The sequence below is a fragment of the Tursiops truncatus genome, chromosome 13 (genome assembly GCF_011762595.2).
Source record: "Tursiops truncatus isolate mTurTru1 chromosome 13, mTurTru1.mat.Y, whole genome shotgun sequence".
NCBI classification, from domain to species: Eukaryota; Metazoa; Chordata; class Mammalia; order Artiodactyla; family Delphinidae; genus Tursiops; species Tursiops truncatus.
In genome coordinates, this window is record NC_047046.1 from 33,914,150 (window position 1) to 33,930,080 (window position 15,931).

Consider the following 15,931-nt stretch of genomic DNA (forward strand, 5'->3'; position numbering starts at 1 on the left):
GCTTGCCACTAGGCTGAAAATAGCCCACTTAAATTGCAGTAAAAATCACACTGTGCATGTTTAACTTACAAAAATGATCATCAGTTACATCATTTAACAAATTTATCATTAATGGCCTTAAAAACCCTCTTTGTTTGCTCTGCGTGTCCTCAGGCAACATCATCTTACATGAAATGCCATTCACAGATTAAAGATAATTACATAAATATTGAATACATGATCTCAAATAATCTTCAACATTTTGGAGTAAATATGTATAATTCATGTTTTCAGCTCTTGCCAGCTCCACATTTAGCAAAAAAAATCCACCCAAGACCTAGAAGCTTCAGAAGGAAAGGTTGAAGCATTATTTCATATTATTTTATGTATTGAGATACAGGTAATCATAAAACTTAGTATGTGACCATAATCCAACTGGTTTGCTATTTTTGTCTTTTATTTTTAAGTCTATATTTAAAAGGCAAAAATGTCTTCAATGGGACCTGTTTTATCCAGAGAAACTTTCTCATGCAATGGATTTTTCCACCTAAATTAGTTTGTGCCACAGTTTTGCTGAAAACATGTATTTAATCTTTCTGGATCCCTCTTTGCCACAGCCTACTCTTGGTATCGTAACTTCATACAAAGTGGTCCCAAGGTATTTTATGCTAAAATTTCCTTTACATTAGTGTCCTCAGTGGGCAAGTTTCGATTTACAGGTTCTTCCTGAACCACAGGTATCATGAGTCCTGCTTTTCCTTTTTGTCTCTTCAGGTGTCATTTTCTTTCTCTCCTTCAAACAGTTTGTCCTCAGTCTGGACATCCTGTAGTCAGCAGGCCAGGCAAACTCCCAGATTTTAACTCCAAGGCAGGGAGAACTTGGAGAGGTGAGATATTCATTGGTGGGTCGTGGAGAGGCAGAAGTGGAAGGCTAATGGGTAGCAAAAGGCACATTCACCTGTATGCCTCCTGCCTCACCTTGAAAACCACTGGTCCCTAAAATGCCTAAGAGATGGTCCCTTCCTTCCTTCCTTGGCCCTTCCCTTGTCACACAGTCCTGTTCTCACTCAGTAGATGTGACTTGCACCACAGGATGGACCACCCTGGGAAATTTTGCATTGATGCGTTAATTCACTGACTAAATGCTTTACTGAGTTCCCACCACCAGCCAAGCACTTTGCTGGCCACTGGATGCGAAAAACATAGTCTCTACCCTCAAGAAGCTCCTAATTTAGTAGACTAACCAAGTTCAAAAGATTCCAGCGATTAAAACCTCCCATCAGTTTTCCCGAGCAATTAATCCAGAAACTGAGAGACGAGGAGGAGAAAAGGAGCTTCATAAAACATGCTTAGAGATTTTCGTCAGGCGCTCCCACACACAGTATGTCCCATGGAACAGACGAGTCCTGACCCCACAAAACTCCGTGGTTTTCTTCATTAGGCCACATGTGGGTGTTTCATTCTGTTTTTTTAATTAAACCAATTATCTGTCCCCATCTGAATATCTGAAATGACGTTTGTGATATGTTTGGAAAGTCACATTGGCTTTTCCGGACAGCTCTCCATATGACAATTTCTGTATTGTGGGAAGTTTAAAAAAAAAAAAAATCTGGCTGTCAGGAGAACTGCATTCAACTACTGAAGAACTCTCTCCGTTAGAGTCCAAAGAAAGTACTCTGCCCGGTAGAACAGCAGCCTCTGGTACGAAAGCGCGGGGAAGGCTTGGAATGACCTGATTTCCCACAGGTGGATCTGCAGGGCGCCCTCCTCTCCCAGGCAGACATGACCCTTAGGTTCAGGCCCTTCATGTCCTCAGGAACATTTCAAGAGCCTTTCCTTTGGCCATCTTGCCATCACTTGTAAATATTTACCAGAAACTTTTAAACCGGCAAAAGGAGATGCCCTGTTATTCACATTAGCCAATTCAAGCTTATTTGTTCTTCATCAGCTCTCAGTTTGTTGACAGGAAGCTCTTCATTCTCTGATGACAGAAATACACGGGCGGATTTTCTCGACAGCTCTGATTTATTTGCCACACCATTAGTTTTTCCAACTCTAATTACCACGGTGGGATTGTTTGCTGTAATTGTTACCACGGAATTCTAATGGGAAAGTATGTGACAGAAGATACAGAGATATATCCTAAAGTTATAAGGTGCCAGTAGCCTCTTTTATTTATGTTTTTCACTCACATTTATGGGGTGCTTACTGTGTGTCTATGTGGCCCACCTGGTACAAGGCAGGGAGATGTAAAGGATGTAATGGTGGGAGATGTAAAGGACGTAATGGTGGCTAAGAGGTAAGCTAGCCTCAGGGAGCTTGAGCTAGCAGGGAAAGCACGAGACAAAGCATTCCAGAGGAGCTGGAGAGTGTGCAGTAGATGCCCTGCGAGCACAGAGGGGAACTAATTCTCTCTGCAGGGGGCGGATCCGCAAAAGCTTCCCAGATTAAGTGAGCCCTTCCGGTCTGCTAGCTTGACGATTAACATACGGTTAAGAATAAAAGGAGAGCAGCAGGGGAAAGATACAGTTATTGGAATCCTGGAGGGAGGGGCAGTTTTTCTCCCAAGTCACTTAAAAATAGTTCAGCATTTCTATACGTTCTTTTCCGGGTTTACTAGTTTTCACCCCTACTGTCTCTCCTATAGGACTGGCATGGGCTTTCCCGGCCTACAGAGGTAACAGGGCTTTTCCAACAATGCATTAAAGCTGCTTTTAGGGAGAGTCATGAGTTCTGCCAGAAAACCAACTCAGTAGCAGACACACGTGGAAAGAGAGCAACATCTACTGACCAAGTGAAGCGTTAACCATTGTCCCCCTCTCCTTCATTCCCCCAGGTCCTTGCGGGAGACGGGTCTGGAACCTAACCACCGGGTGTCCATGACCCCCGTGGTTGCGCCCCATCAGCGATGAAAGGGTTATCGGGCAGCCGCAGCCATCACCACGGAGTCACCTGCGATTCGGCCTGTGACTCGCTGTCGCACCACGCAGACCGCAAGCCATACCTGCTGAGCCCCGTGGAGCACCACCCGGCCGACCACCCCTACTACACTCAGCGTACCTCCTTCCAGGCCGAGTGCGTGGGCCCCTTCAGCGACCCGCTGGCCAGCAGCACCTTCCCGCGCCGGCACTACACCTCGCAGCAGGAGCTGAAGGACGAGTGCGCCCTGGTGCCTCGCACCCTGGCCACCAAGGCCAACCGCATCCCCGCCAACCTCCTGGACCAGTTTGAGAGGCAGCTGCCTCTCAACAGGGATGGCTACCACACATTGCAGTACAAGCGCACGGCCGTGGAGCACCGCAGCGATAGCCCCGGCCGCATCCGCCACCTGGTCCACTCGGTCCAGAAACTCTTCACCAAATCGCACTCCCTGGAGGGGCCGTCCAAGGGCAGCGTCAACGGGGGCAAGGCCAGCCCCGACGAGACGCAGACCGTGAGGTACGGCAAGCGCAGCAAGAGCAAGGAGCGCCGCCCCGAGCCCAAGCCCCGCAACAACGCTTCCCCGGGCTGGTGGAGCTCCGAAGACAACCTCGACGGCGACATGTGCATCTACCACGCCCCCTCGGGCGTGATGACCATGGGCAGGTGCCCCGACCGCTCGGCCTCCCAGTACTTCATGGAGGCCTACAACACCATCAGCGAGCAGGCTGTGAAGGCCTCCCGGAGTAACAACGATGTCAAGTGCACCACCTGTGCCAACCTGCCCGTCACCCTAGACGCACCGCTGCTGAAGAAGAGCGCCTGGTCCTCCACGCTGACCGTGAGTCGAGCCCGAGAGGTTTACCAGAAAGCCTCGGTTAACGTGGACCAGGCCATGGTGAAGTCAGAGTCGTGTCAACAGGAACGTTCCTGCCAGTACCTTCAGGTACCATTTATGTGGAGGGATGGATGCTTACGTGTTGTACCTGCTGATTGTGTGGTATTTCCTCCTGGGTCCTAGTCTTGGCTCTACTATGAATTGCCTATATGAACCTGAGCGAATTACTTAGCATTTCTGGGGCGGAGGGCTCCTGTCAGGGAACAAGCCTGCTAGCAACCTCATCCAGTTATCTTGAGATACTAGATATAAAAGTGCTTTGAAAAACACGCCCACCTAAAGGCAAGAAGTTATTAATGTTTTGTGTTCCTCTTTTGTCTGAAGGATCGTGGGATAGGGAGGAGAGAAAAGGGGAGTTTACACAGAATTTTAAAATAAATCCACCTTTTTACAAAAGTCAACAATGATCTTTGGAATTCTGGAAAGAGTTTAATTAGATCTATTCAGTTTTTTAAAATTATTATTATTATTTTAAATTCTGTCTGAAGCTATTAGTTTGGAAAAATTAATCTACCTCTTCACCACAGCAATTTTCATACCACCACCAACACTAATCACACTCCTACCCAAGTTCCCACCCCCCAGAGCACAGGGAGTCGGGGTGATGCCCTACGCCCTGAGGAGGTGGAGATGGAGACAGTCTGGGGACCTGACAGGCACAGCTCCAGAGACCCAGGGCAACAGAGAAGAGGAGGAAAAGAAGGGGAAGCATCTGCACAATAAAATACAATTAGTGTCAGAATGTAAATCCCACACACGTACAGACCCAAGGCCGCTCCTCACCTTCCAGGGTCTCCTATTTTTCCTGCTGTCCTCCAATCCACTTAAAACACATTTCACCTGGATAATAATATCAGGGGAAGAGTCTTTTTCTTCCCTACCTCCTCCTTCTAGTATTGTCATTTTTCCCAAGACACAACCTTCCATAAGAGGGATCCTCATAGTTTTCCTTTTCAAAGTGTCTTTCTCTGCCCTCCCTTGCTATCCTCATCTTTTTAAAAAAGGTTTCACTGAACTATAAAATCATGACATAATCATTTCCCACTCTTAAGAATAAATGCAAGAGAAAAAGTCTTCCACCAAGACATTCATCTTGTTGCTCTCTTTGGATTTCTTCTGACAAAGCTGACTCCCTTGGGAATGCCTCCACCAAGCCCTGAACATATTGCAGTCACTGGACAGTCAATGGCAGTCACTGGACAAGGACAGTGCCAGAGCCCATTCCCAGAGTTCAGAAGAGGCCAGTACTGTGTGGATAGTTTTCACAAACAACACAGTATTTCCTACTGAAGGTGGCATCGTTTAATTTACTGTAAGCTTGTTACATGTGTTAATTAAGTCATCAAGAACCACTAACAGAATTTTAGAGCTAAAGGGATCATCTAATCCAACCTTTTCGTCCATTTAGCATGTAAAAATCTAGACTCAAAGAAAAGGAAAGGCCTAGTGGGTCATACTGTTAGTATGTGGCAGAGGTAGGGCCAGAACCCAAGTCTCTTAACTTATAGAGAAGACCAATACAAGGGTTACAACTGAAAGCTTTAGCAATTCTTTAAGCACATAAATCTCATCCACTATTGAGAATAAAGTATTTTGATAAAATATCTGTCTTGAAGAAAGGATGTGTAATGAGATAGAAAACCTAGGATACATTTTTGTCTATGAAGGTTTTGTGACTAGCGGCAAAAACAAAACATTCAATTTTTTAAAAAAAACTTGAACTTTAATAAGTAGTGATGAGATTGGATAAGAAATATCTAATTTAAAAGGATACTGTACCTGGATCTAGGACCAGCCTTTGTTAGTCACAAAATGCTTTCATGATACTAGCATAATTGCCTGCTTCCTACCTTAAGTTCATTTTCCTTTCCTTTTTATAACCTTTTTGAAGTTAAAAGCTCAAGTAGTGGTGAAAAGTGGAAGGATAAGGAAAGGAAGAAGGAAAATGATATTAACTGAAAATCTACTATGTACCAGATACTGCAGCAAACATTTTCACATTTGTTATTTCATTTAATCCTCATAATAGTCCTGAGAGCTACAGATAATAACTCTCAGTTTTTGCAAGAGAGGAAACCGAGGCTTAGAAATATCGAGTGACGTAATGCTATGTGGCCAGTAAGTTGTAGAACTGAGTTTTAGACTTAGATCTATCTGATGCAAAATAGCTCTTTCCAAAACACCCCAGCACAACTCCGGAATCAAGGACATGAAATGGTGAGCAAGGAGGAAAACAAATCTTTAAAGTAAACGTATTATTATTCAAGTTCTTCAGTAAAATAAGAATGAAAGCCTGAAGATTTAAGTATGGGATTTAGTATAGTAGCATTATTGGATCTCATAAAGATTTGGAAATTCTATTTTCAAATTGTTTGCCTTCTTTTACGCTAGTTTTTTTTTTTAACATCTTTATTGGAGTATAATTGCTTTACAATGTTGTGTTAGTTTCTGCTGTATAACAAAGTGAATCAGCTATACGTATACATATATCCCCATATCCCCTCCCTCTTGCGTCTCCCTCCCACCTCCCTATCCCACCCCTCTAGGTGGTCACAAAGCACCAAGCTGATCTCCCTGTGCTATGAGGCTGCTTCCCACTTAAGCTAGTTGTTTTTAATGAAATATTTGAGGCTTACAGAAAGATATCAAGAAAAAAATAAATACCCACTTATACATCACCCAGCTAGAGAAATAAAACATTAATTACAATGGATCACACAGGTACCCTCCTCAATCCCATTTCCTTCCCTTCCTCCCGAGAGTAATAGCTAATCTGACTTGATACCAGAAGCACCTTTGTCTTTAATTCTGGAGTAACTGAAAGACTGAAAAAATTGTAATATTTTCTGTTCTTCACTGAGCAATAATTAACTCTAAGACATGCTAGTTCAACACTTGAAATATAAACTGAGCTCCAAGTCATGTCTTCTTTAGCAAATACTGACATTTATTGAGCTCCTATTCTGTGCAAGACTTTCAAACTGAAAAAAAAATCCTGTATTTCAAAGTGGGGACATAGTATGTTTAATAAATAAACTAAATGTAGAGCAGTGTGTGCTTCCCAACCAGTGCGCTGAGATGAAGAGCTCATATAAAGAAAGGGAGGAAGAAGCTGGACATTCACAAGGGGAGAGAGAAGATGGGAGACTCCTAAGAACTAGACGTCCTTCCAGCTCTCTTCTTGCTTTATAGGGAAGGGAGAATCTATGTCCTGCAGAAGCTCCCCTTAGGAAGATAGGTTTAGCCAGTCCCTGTCAGCTCCTGTAGAATAATTTCATTTATAAGCTCATTCTTAGAAGCAAATTCGGGAACAAATAGGTTCTTTTTTTTTTCCAGTTGTATTGCTTTAATTATCAACTAATATTGAAACTGGATGTACAAAAGTGTTTGATTTCAATGTCACAAAGTTTAGTGGACAAAGCATTGAACTTTAAATAAGAGGGTCTATGTTTTAGTTCCTATTTGCCGCTAACTAGTTGGTGATCACTCACTAATGATAGGGCTTAGAACCATCATTTCAGCTCTCCGGGTCTCCTTCTTCTACTATAAAGTAAGGCACTTGGTCAAGAAGGCCTGGGATCTCAGTCCACGTCTTCAAACTCCTAAGTTACATATGCAGAGCACTAATTAGAGCCATTTTCAAGAGCTGTAAAGCTTGGAGCTACCATTTAATACATGCTTAAAGTAGATGCTTTTCCGATGTTATCTAATTTGCTCTCTGAAACTCTATGAGGTATTTTATAGTTGAAGAAACTGAGATTTAGTAAATTAGATTAAGTCACTTGCCCAAGGATACACAGCTAGTACATGGCAACACAGAGAGTCAAACCTGATTTGTCTGCCTTCAAAGCCTGGATGTCTCCATTTACACCTGATCCCTACCCCTTCCAAATATAAAACAGAGGGAGGAAGCGACATATCCTATATACCTATTATGTTCCAGAAGTCATACAACAGCTCAGTTAGTACCCAAAACGCCTTTGTAAAATTAGTATTACTATTTACTCCAATTTTATGGATGACAAAACTGAGGCACAAAAGCTGAAATCATTTGTCCAAGAACTCACGGATAGTCACTGGGAGAGCTAAAACTTGACTGTGGGTCTGAGTCTGTAATGTGCTTCAGAAATAGAAATAAATGCATTTTTTTCGTTTTAATATTTGTTTTATTCTGTAGCAAATGTATGCATTCATTTGACCTCCTCTGGTTGCACGCAGTTAAGACTGCATGTCCATGAAATGTGACCCATCTCAGATGAGCAATGGAATGGCTGGAATGTCCCGAGTTTAATTTGACTGAGCATAGGTTAATATTCACCAATACTGGAATTCTAAATACTAAAAAGTTCTGATCTGCTCTTTGTAGCATTATCACTTAGAAATCATTTCACTTAGGCCATTGCCACGATTATACAGAACATGAGACGTCTGTAGGTATTGGGTCTCCGTCTGACATTGATTTAAAAATAAAATACTGTAGCTTGAAATCATTGCAAGTTCCAGTTAATACAGTCAATTGGTGAGATGTGCTTCCTCACAAGCTGTTTGTAGTTAATTTTAAAAAGACTCCCTTTTTTTTTTTTCCAATATTGTTATTTTTAAATGTCAAGAATCAGATGTCTGCTGTTTAGAACTACTGTACCGCTGCCAGTGACTTTCTGTATCAGGATTTGGAGCAGAGACATGGATTTGAAGACATTGAAAGTGTTTAATTCTCAGTTGAGATGTGGTTGGCTTTTGTATATTTGGAATAGAGCATTTATGGCACACCTCAGGGTAAGTGCTCATCGTTAAGTAAAATAAAATAGGAAGGGGGTCAAAGGAGTCAAGGGGGTTTGGGTTGTTGATTTGTTTTCGCTTTAAGAAAGCAGGATTCTTGGTTCCGTATATGCCTCTTTACGTAAAGTGAGAGTTGAGTGACTGGCATAATAAGCTATTCAGAAGAGCAAGATTTTAGATCTCCAACTGTTAGCCTTAAAAAAAAAAAAAATCCCTTCAAATGCGTGTATTTTGCATTCATCCAGCAGCAGACACAGGAAAAAGGAAACAAAGCTCTTCGGTAAAAGTAGAGAGAGAGAGAGACACAGAGAGAGAGGGAGAGAGAGGGAGAGAGAGAGCGCGCGCACAAGACGGACAAGAAAGCAGGCACCCTCAGAGATGCAATTTTAGGAGAGCAAAATGATCGACCTTTTTAAGGCTGAGTGGGTTTCTTCAGTTTGTGTGCAAGTTTCAAGAAATGGAAGGACTGACCAGGTCTGAGTACAACTCTTTTATTACTTTGTATTTGGTGATAGTGTGTTGTTTGTTTAGGTGGGAGGGGTTTTTTTGTGGGGGGGGGAGTTTTTGTTATTTTATTTTTTCTCTAAATAATGGCTAGCACAACTGAAAGGGCTAAAATCTGATGTGTGTACAGATGGTAAGAAAACAGGTAGACACATCAGTTACCTACACATCTGTATCTGCAAGGGGCTGCGTAGAATCTTTAACTGACAGAGGATCTAAGGTGCTGGATGCCATGAGAGGACATTGTGCGTCTTAATGGTTGAAATGTGATCCGTTGTTTTCCATGGCAAGAATCCTGAATGCTTCCTGTTCCTTTGCAAAAGTAAAATTTCTGGATGGTCTGCGTTTCTGTGGATTTTCTTGTGGCTTTTTTTCCCCTGTTGGTTAAATAAGACTCCACAAAAGATCACTGAAGAATCATTCATAACAAGCATGAACCCAGAGTTATTTTTTCAATGCAGGTACAACTATTTTTCAAAATTTTGTTCAAAATTATGTCAGCCTTTGCCCAGTGGGGTTTTCTTTCCCCAGCTGAGGTTTTCCTTCCTCTTATTTTAGAACAATTTAAATGATGTTAAATCAGTTTTTAAAAAACTACTTTATGTGAAATGTGTGACAGTGCTGAGCAGTTCTGCTAGTGACTTTGGTTACTGTGATGTTTCCTTGCTGCCTTTTATAAAAAAAAAAAGTTAACCACATTGACGATTTTCTTTATTTTCAATTTAAATTGCCTTAATAATCCGGCAAAAAGTGTCAAGATTCTTGAATCTATTTCCTATTTGGCTTGTACAATCTTCTTTCTATTTTTTCCCTGATATCTTAGTAGAGATGTCCCTCTTTCTTAATAGAAAAATGAGGTTACTTCTGCCTGATCCTACTTTGAATGTAGAATCAGTGATTCTGGTAATTCTCTCTCTGATTCTCTATAATTCTCTCTGTTACTCAGATCCCAGTATTGGGCAGGGGAGACAATTGGCAAAATATTCTGAGAAAGCAGGGGTCCAGAAAGAGTCAGTGGTAGTAAAAGAAAGATGAAACATCCTTCCTGAAAGTTGTTAAACTTTATTATTCTTGGTCTGCAGTTTCATTATGCTAAAGACATTTTCAGCTATACCAAAAGTGCTTGGTTAGCCCCAATCAAAGCTTTCATGGCACAGACTTTCAGATCCCACAGAGTCCAATCGACTCATGGAAAGCATAGCATTGCTTAGCACAGAGTAAAAAAAGAAAAACCAGCTTTGGATCACTTAGTGGCCAGTGGACTTTATCTCCTCTTTCTCCATTCTCCTTAGAGGACAATTTGCTTGGTTGAAAATTAAATACAAGAGCCCAGGGTAAGTATTTACCATTCAGTAAAGAAGCATTCACCCATAATCTCTGGTCCATTTGAGATCATGCCTTTACATGACCTAACACAGACGTGATTTGTGAATGGTAGAACACATTGGTTTTTTGCTTACGGTTTTATAGGGGTCACTAAAATATATATGCAGTATGGCCAGCTGGCTTTGACTCGGTGGTTAGACTAGGTTTTTTACCATTTTAGTTTTAAATTCAAAAGCAACAACCTCTCTTGGTGGACTACGGTGCTCATTGGTGAGTTGAATCATGGAAAAATCCCATCTTTATTGTTCCAAACAGCTGAAATCAGAAACTTCATACGGTTCAAACTGTAGTACCTCTAACAGTCAGATTTTTTTCTGTCATTTGCCAGGATAGCTTGGTAGAGAAAAAAAAACTTGGCCTCTTCAGGTCAAATCAGGTTACTATTACTGAAATCCATAAGGAGTTATAAGACCTTACTATGATTTATGTTACTCGTTTGAAACTTTGAATCCGTACGTTTTCCCGTTGGATAAAAATAACATGCATTTGGGACTTCACAACAACGGTTCACTTATCTGCTTCTAAAAACCATCTCTCCTCATCCCCAACCAGCAGGCTGTGTCCCTAGCTGCCATTAGGAACACATTAGGACACAGGGAAAAAACGTTTTACTCAAGTTTTGTAAATGCATATTTAAGTGTTTTAATAAATTCTTGGACAGAAACCACGGTAAGGGGGGGGGGCTTTAATTTTTTTCAGTGAATGATTTCTTCTCCTTCAGCCCAATCCTGTTTGTAATTAAAAGGTAAAGATAAAGAGCTAATTACTGTTAAACAATTAGCAAAGGTAAAGGAGGGAATAGAGTGTAAGGAGAGGCCCACCAGCTCATTCCTTCATTTGCCGTGACCAATTTCTTACTTATATTGTTTAACACTTTTATTTCTTGGGGAACACTCATATGACCAAGGAATGACCTCTTCTGGTTCTCTGATCTTTTAAGTTTAATATAAACGATTATCTTGTAAAAAAAAAAAAATTGGTTTTTTCCATCTGTTAAAGGTTAGCAATATTCCCTGCCTTGTTTCCATTTCTAAAATAGACTTCTAATTACACTCACAAAATGGGCTTTCTAGGTAAGTATACCTTTCCTTTCATGTACATTGCCACTCTTCTCTACCAGTTGGAGCTTCTACTCCTTGTTCTCCCAGAATTTGGAAGCTTCCTACAAAATTCAGACTTGTGCTATCACAGAGCTGTCGAGGAAGCAGAGTTATGTGGAGTCTAGAGTTACTGTATGTTGTACGCATGTGTCCAGGTCCATATATACACGTTACATCTGCACAGGCATTCCTGTACCCGTACTTCTAAAATATGCATTTATACTTACGCTTTCTTTGACGTCTGATTCATGACGTAAGATCTATTTCAAACGTACCATTTCACAAAGTCCACGAAAGAAGAATGACTATAAAGTTGGGAAACAGACTCTTCATAGATCCTGCTAAAAAAACACCTTGCCTTGCTTTTAAAGCGATTATTTTAAATCTCAGACCGCTAGTATGAACCAGCTAGGGGGGGTCCTGCTTCCTTAGTGTAAGGATCAATTCCTTTCAAACAAAGAGACATCCGACAACAATGAAAGGAAATGACTTCTGTTCCTCTCATTTTTTTTAACCACTGTTAATTATATACTTGCAGGATTGTCAAACTCCTCGCTGATTACACTCTCCAAGTCTCTCAAACTTTAAGGTGTGTAATTAAAGAAGCAGGCAGGCTTTATTTTCTGTTTTTCAGAAAAATGATGGTTTCAGCGTTCCTGAACCTCCTCATTGCAAGGCCATCCGCGATACCTTCTCCTTCACAAACTCTTCCCTGGAAGGTGGGCGTAGCATCTTTCCACCTACCTATTTCTCACCTAATAATCCCCTTACAGAACAACTGTTTGAGATTATTTAGTCCAACCTACTCTCTCTAAAAGTGGGAAAAATAAACCCTAAGGAAATACCTTGACTGACAAAGGTGAGTCATCTCGTCAGTGGCAGGCTGAGACTAGCACACTAACTGCCCAGCTACAGCCCCGTACTTTTTCCCACTATGTCTTTCACATCTATGAAAACTTTTAAGGCTCTTTTCAAAGACGAACTCATCCTTTCTTACTCCATCCATTTAAGGCAGTGGGGTCAAGGTACAAGGAGGCAAAGAACTGATCTGAAAATGAGATTTGAAGCATGGTTTTGGCTTAAAAGGTTCACAAGAGATGAAGACAGTTGTTAACGAAATAATGACCTGAAGTTCGTAATTCTGGGGTTACAAATGGCAGGGTATGATTTTTAACTTCTAAGTAAAACAAATGGGTCTGTTTCTCCTGTTATCCCTGTCGATCCCTCCTGCATCCCAATGGTTTTATTATAAGGAAACCCTGCACCGACGGAGGACAAAGTGAGCAAAATTGCTCCAAGTTGGGGTGTGTAATCCCTAGTCATTACACTCAGAGCCCTGGGACTGGATTGTGAGGATGACATACTTCTTTCTGGCATCTTCCACTATCTTGGCAGCCAGCTCCTCTCACCTCTCACCTCACTTTCCTAGGATAAAAATTATTAACATAGGGGCTTCCCTGGTGGCGCAGTAGTTGAGAGTCTGCCTGCCGATGCAGGGGACGCGGGTTCGTGCCCCGGTCCGGGAAGATCCCACATGCCACGGAGCGGCTGGGCCCGTGAGTCATGGCCACTGAGCCTGCGTGTCTGGAGCCTGTGCTCCGCAATGGGAGAGGCCACAACAGTGAGAGGCCCGCGTACAGAAAAAAAAAAAAAAAAAAAAAAAAAAAAAATTATTAACATAGCTGTAACCATATTTTTCAAAGCAGTGTGTGTGTGTGTGTGTGTGTGTGTAATATGTGACACACAGGACATGCTATATTGGGATAATGGGAACAAATATATTAAATCAGGGTAAGTCTAGAAAATGTGAAACAAATAATGCATAGGAGATATCAAGGGCTACAGGTTGATCTCTTGGTTATTGCTTTTGAAATTCAAAAGTGAGAACATAGAAGATCTAGCTCTAAAGTTGAAAATGCTGTATGAAACGTTATATAGTGGCATCCGTGAGGGTAAAAATCGAGCACAATGATACATTCATTGGTAAAAATCGAGCACAATGATACATTCGTCTGCATGCGTAGTCATATCTGTGTGTGGCCACTTGCTCTATCATTGAATATTTAGGGCAATAGTTCCTTAACTTTGTGTGTGCAAGAACCACCTTGAGGGTGTCTATAAAATGAGGATTTGTGGCATCGATCCAAGAGATTCTGATTCTGTAGGTCGGGGATGAGTCCAGTACAGAGATCAATGTCAGGACCACACTTGAACCTGATGCTAGGGAGCTATCAGACTAGATTCATAACTGTATTTACTGAAGGGGGCAGTAGAGTCTAACAGATGAAAACATTGGCTTTCCTATCACTACTGACCTCCCACATGGCTTTGGGCTCCCTCTACTTAGTACTTCCATTTCTATATCCGCAAAATGGGCATAATGATGTGACTCTTGTGTTTGTTAAGGTCTCAGAAAAATATTTCATTTCAAATTGGGGAAAGAAGTGAAAACTATAATGTGAAATGTTTTGAGTTTACAAATCCTCAGATGTTAGCATGCTTCACTGCTTCTTCACGTGTTTCACGTGCCACTTCTTCTGTTACATTTTGCTTGATCGAACTTTCGTTACACCAAGGTTAGCCTGAACACATCCGATTCTGGGAAAGGAAAGCAGTCTCCCAATGTCGGATGACAAGTCTTCATCACAATGTAGATTTAAGGCTTCCTCACCCCATGTGCCAACTAAACACATAAAGCTTTTGTCTGCAGATGAAAAGATCACAAAGGGTCAATCTTTTGATAGCTCAGCTTCTGTGGGTCAGGTTTTCCCCCACGGCTCGATATTTGCTAATGGAACACAATTTTTCTGGCCTCCTCAAGCTTTCGTGTGTGTTTAGACAAAACCTGCTTTTGTTTTCAGATCCTAAGTCTGTCAAGACCTGCTGCCTTATTCCAGGCAGCTTTGGGAAGTCCACAGGGCAAGTCTAATTAAGAGCAACAGCCATGGGGCTATCCACTCACCTCCTTTCTTGTGTCTCTGTTGAGTGTTTCTGCCAAGGCAGCTTCAAGGCGTGGGAGTTCTTCCACCGCTGCTGGAGGATGACAATAGGTCCTTGTCCATCACTCTTTTTCGCTCCTGTCTAAAGTCCCTGATCACTCCTGTTCATTCTCAGACGCCAGCCCCATCACAGGCCACCTGCTGGCCCCAGCTGTACTACAGACATCGGTCTGACTGGCGGCCCCCAGCAGTAAATACATACAGAGAGACGCCCCTTTTAAGTCCCTTAAAGGATCCCGACTACTTGTAATCCTTGGATAATTCATTTTTTTCTTCTTCTTCTTCTTCTCTCCTAACTAGTAGAAGTTCAGCTGGCTTTTCGGTAACTCAGGGGGTGTCAGTGCAAGTAACTGTCATTTGTTTGCAAATGAACCTGAGCTTTCTGAAAATGATTCCCCTGTAAAATCTTCCCCCCGTCACACTCCTCCAGGCTTCTCGTGGATTTGACATTGTTTCCTGTTCTCCCACCTCTTGGAAGTATTTCATGGCACGCTGAGCAGACACTTTTAGTCAAAAACGCCTATAAATAGCTGATTTTCCTGCTTGCTGCCTTCTCTCTAAGGCTTTCACAAAGGAGGTGAACAAAGCCACTAGAAACAAGAACTCTCTGTGACAGCTGTGCGGTGACGCTTATGAAAAATCCGATCTACAGGCCATCAATTACCGTGTGGGTCCCTTTGCCATATTTGACTTAGGCAATCACTGCCCAGTAAGAGAAACATTTTATTTCACGCCAGCTGATCTCATGAGCTGAACAATCAATCAAAAATGTCTCAGATGAGCTTTCCTGCTTCTTTAAAAACGTTTATTTTGACTTTCACGCTGCTTTTAAAAAAAAAAAAAATCCCAAAGCCAACAGCTGTTTCTTAGATTCTATTGGTAAATCTAGGTGACCAATTCCTATGGCTATTCTGTGATAGGAAATGTGAAACTACTTCCACGTTCCTCCTCCAAACTGGCCTTGCTTATAGAGTTTCACTGTCTGGCCTGTCTTTGCTGTCTCCTATGTCACCCATCATCAGCACCCCCAAATCTCCCAGGGTGGTGTCATGGAACTCCCTGGAAGACTGCACTCAGCTAGGCAAGGCCATAATACCAGCCTTCACTGACCTCACTGAAGTGACCCTTAGAAATCAGACACATGACATTAATTATACTCGTTCCCTTCCTCCACACCTTACTGAGCAAAGGAGAATCGGGCTTAGCTATTTTATTCTATAATTTGGAATTCTATAATTCTATAGTTACATTATAGAATTTGGAAACTCTCCCAAAACCATGTTTACAGCTGAGGAGACTGAGGCCTGGAGAGATTAACCAGCATCCCCTTGGCTCTTCGGTTGTAGGGGGGGGGGGGTGTCTTCCTC

General features: G+C 42.0%; 1 protein-coding gene across 1 annotated transcript in view; it reads left to right on the forward strand.

Moving 5' to 3' along the window:
• Positions 1 to 2,887: 2,887 nt before the first annotated feature.
• Positions 2,888 to 15,931, forward strand: part of DLGAP1 (DLG associated protein 1) — a 320,327-nt gene continuing 307,283 nt past the window's right edge. Inside the window, exon 1 of the mRNA XM_033837587.1 lies at positions 2,888 to 3,844. Within this exon, the coding sequence (XP_033693478.1) occupies positions 2,888 to 3,844 (957 nt within the window). The remainder of the gene's footprint in view (positions 3,845 to 15,931) is intronic.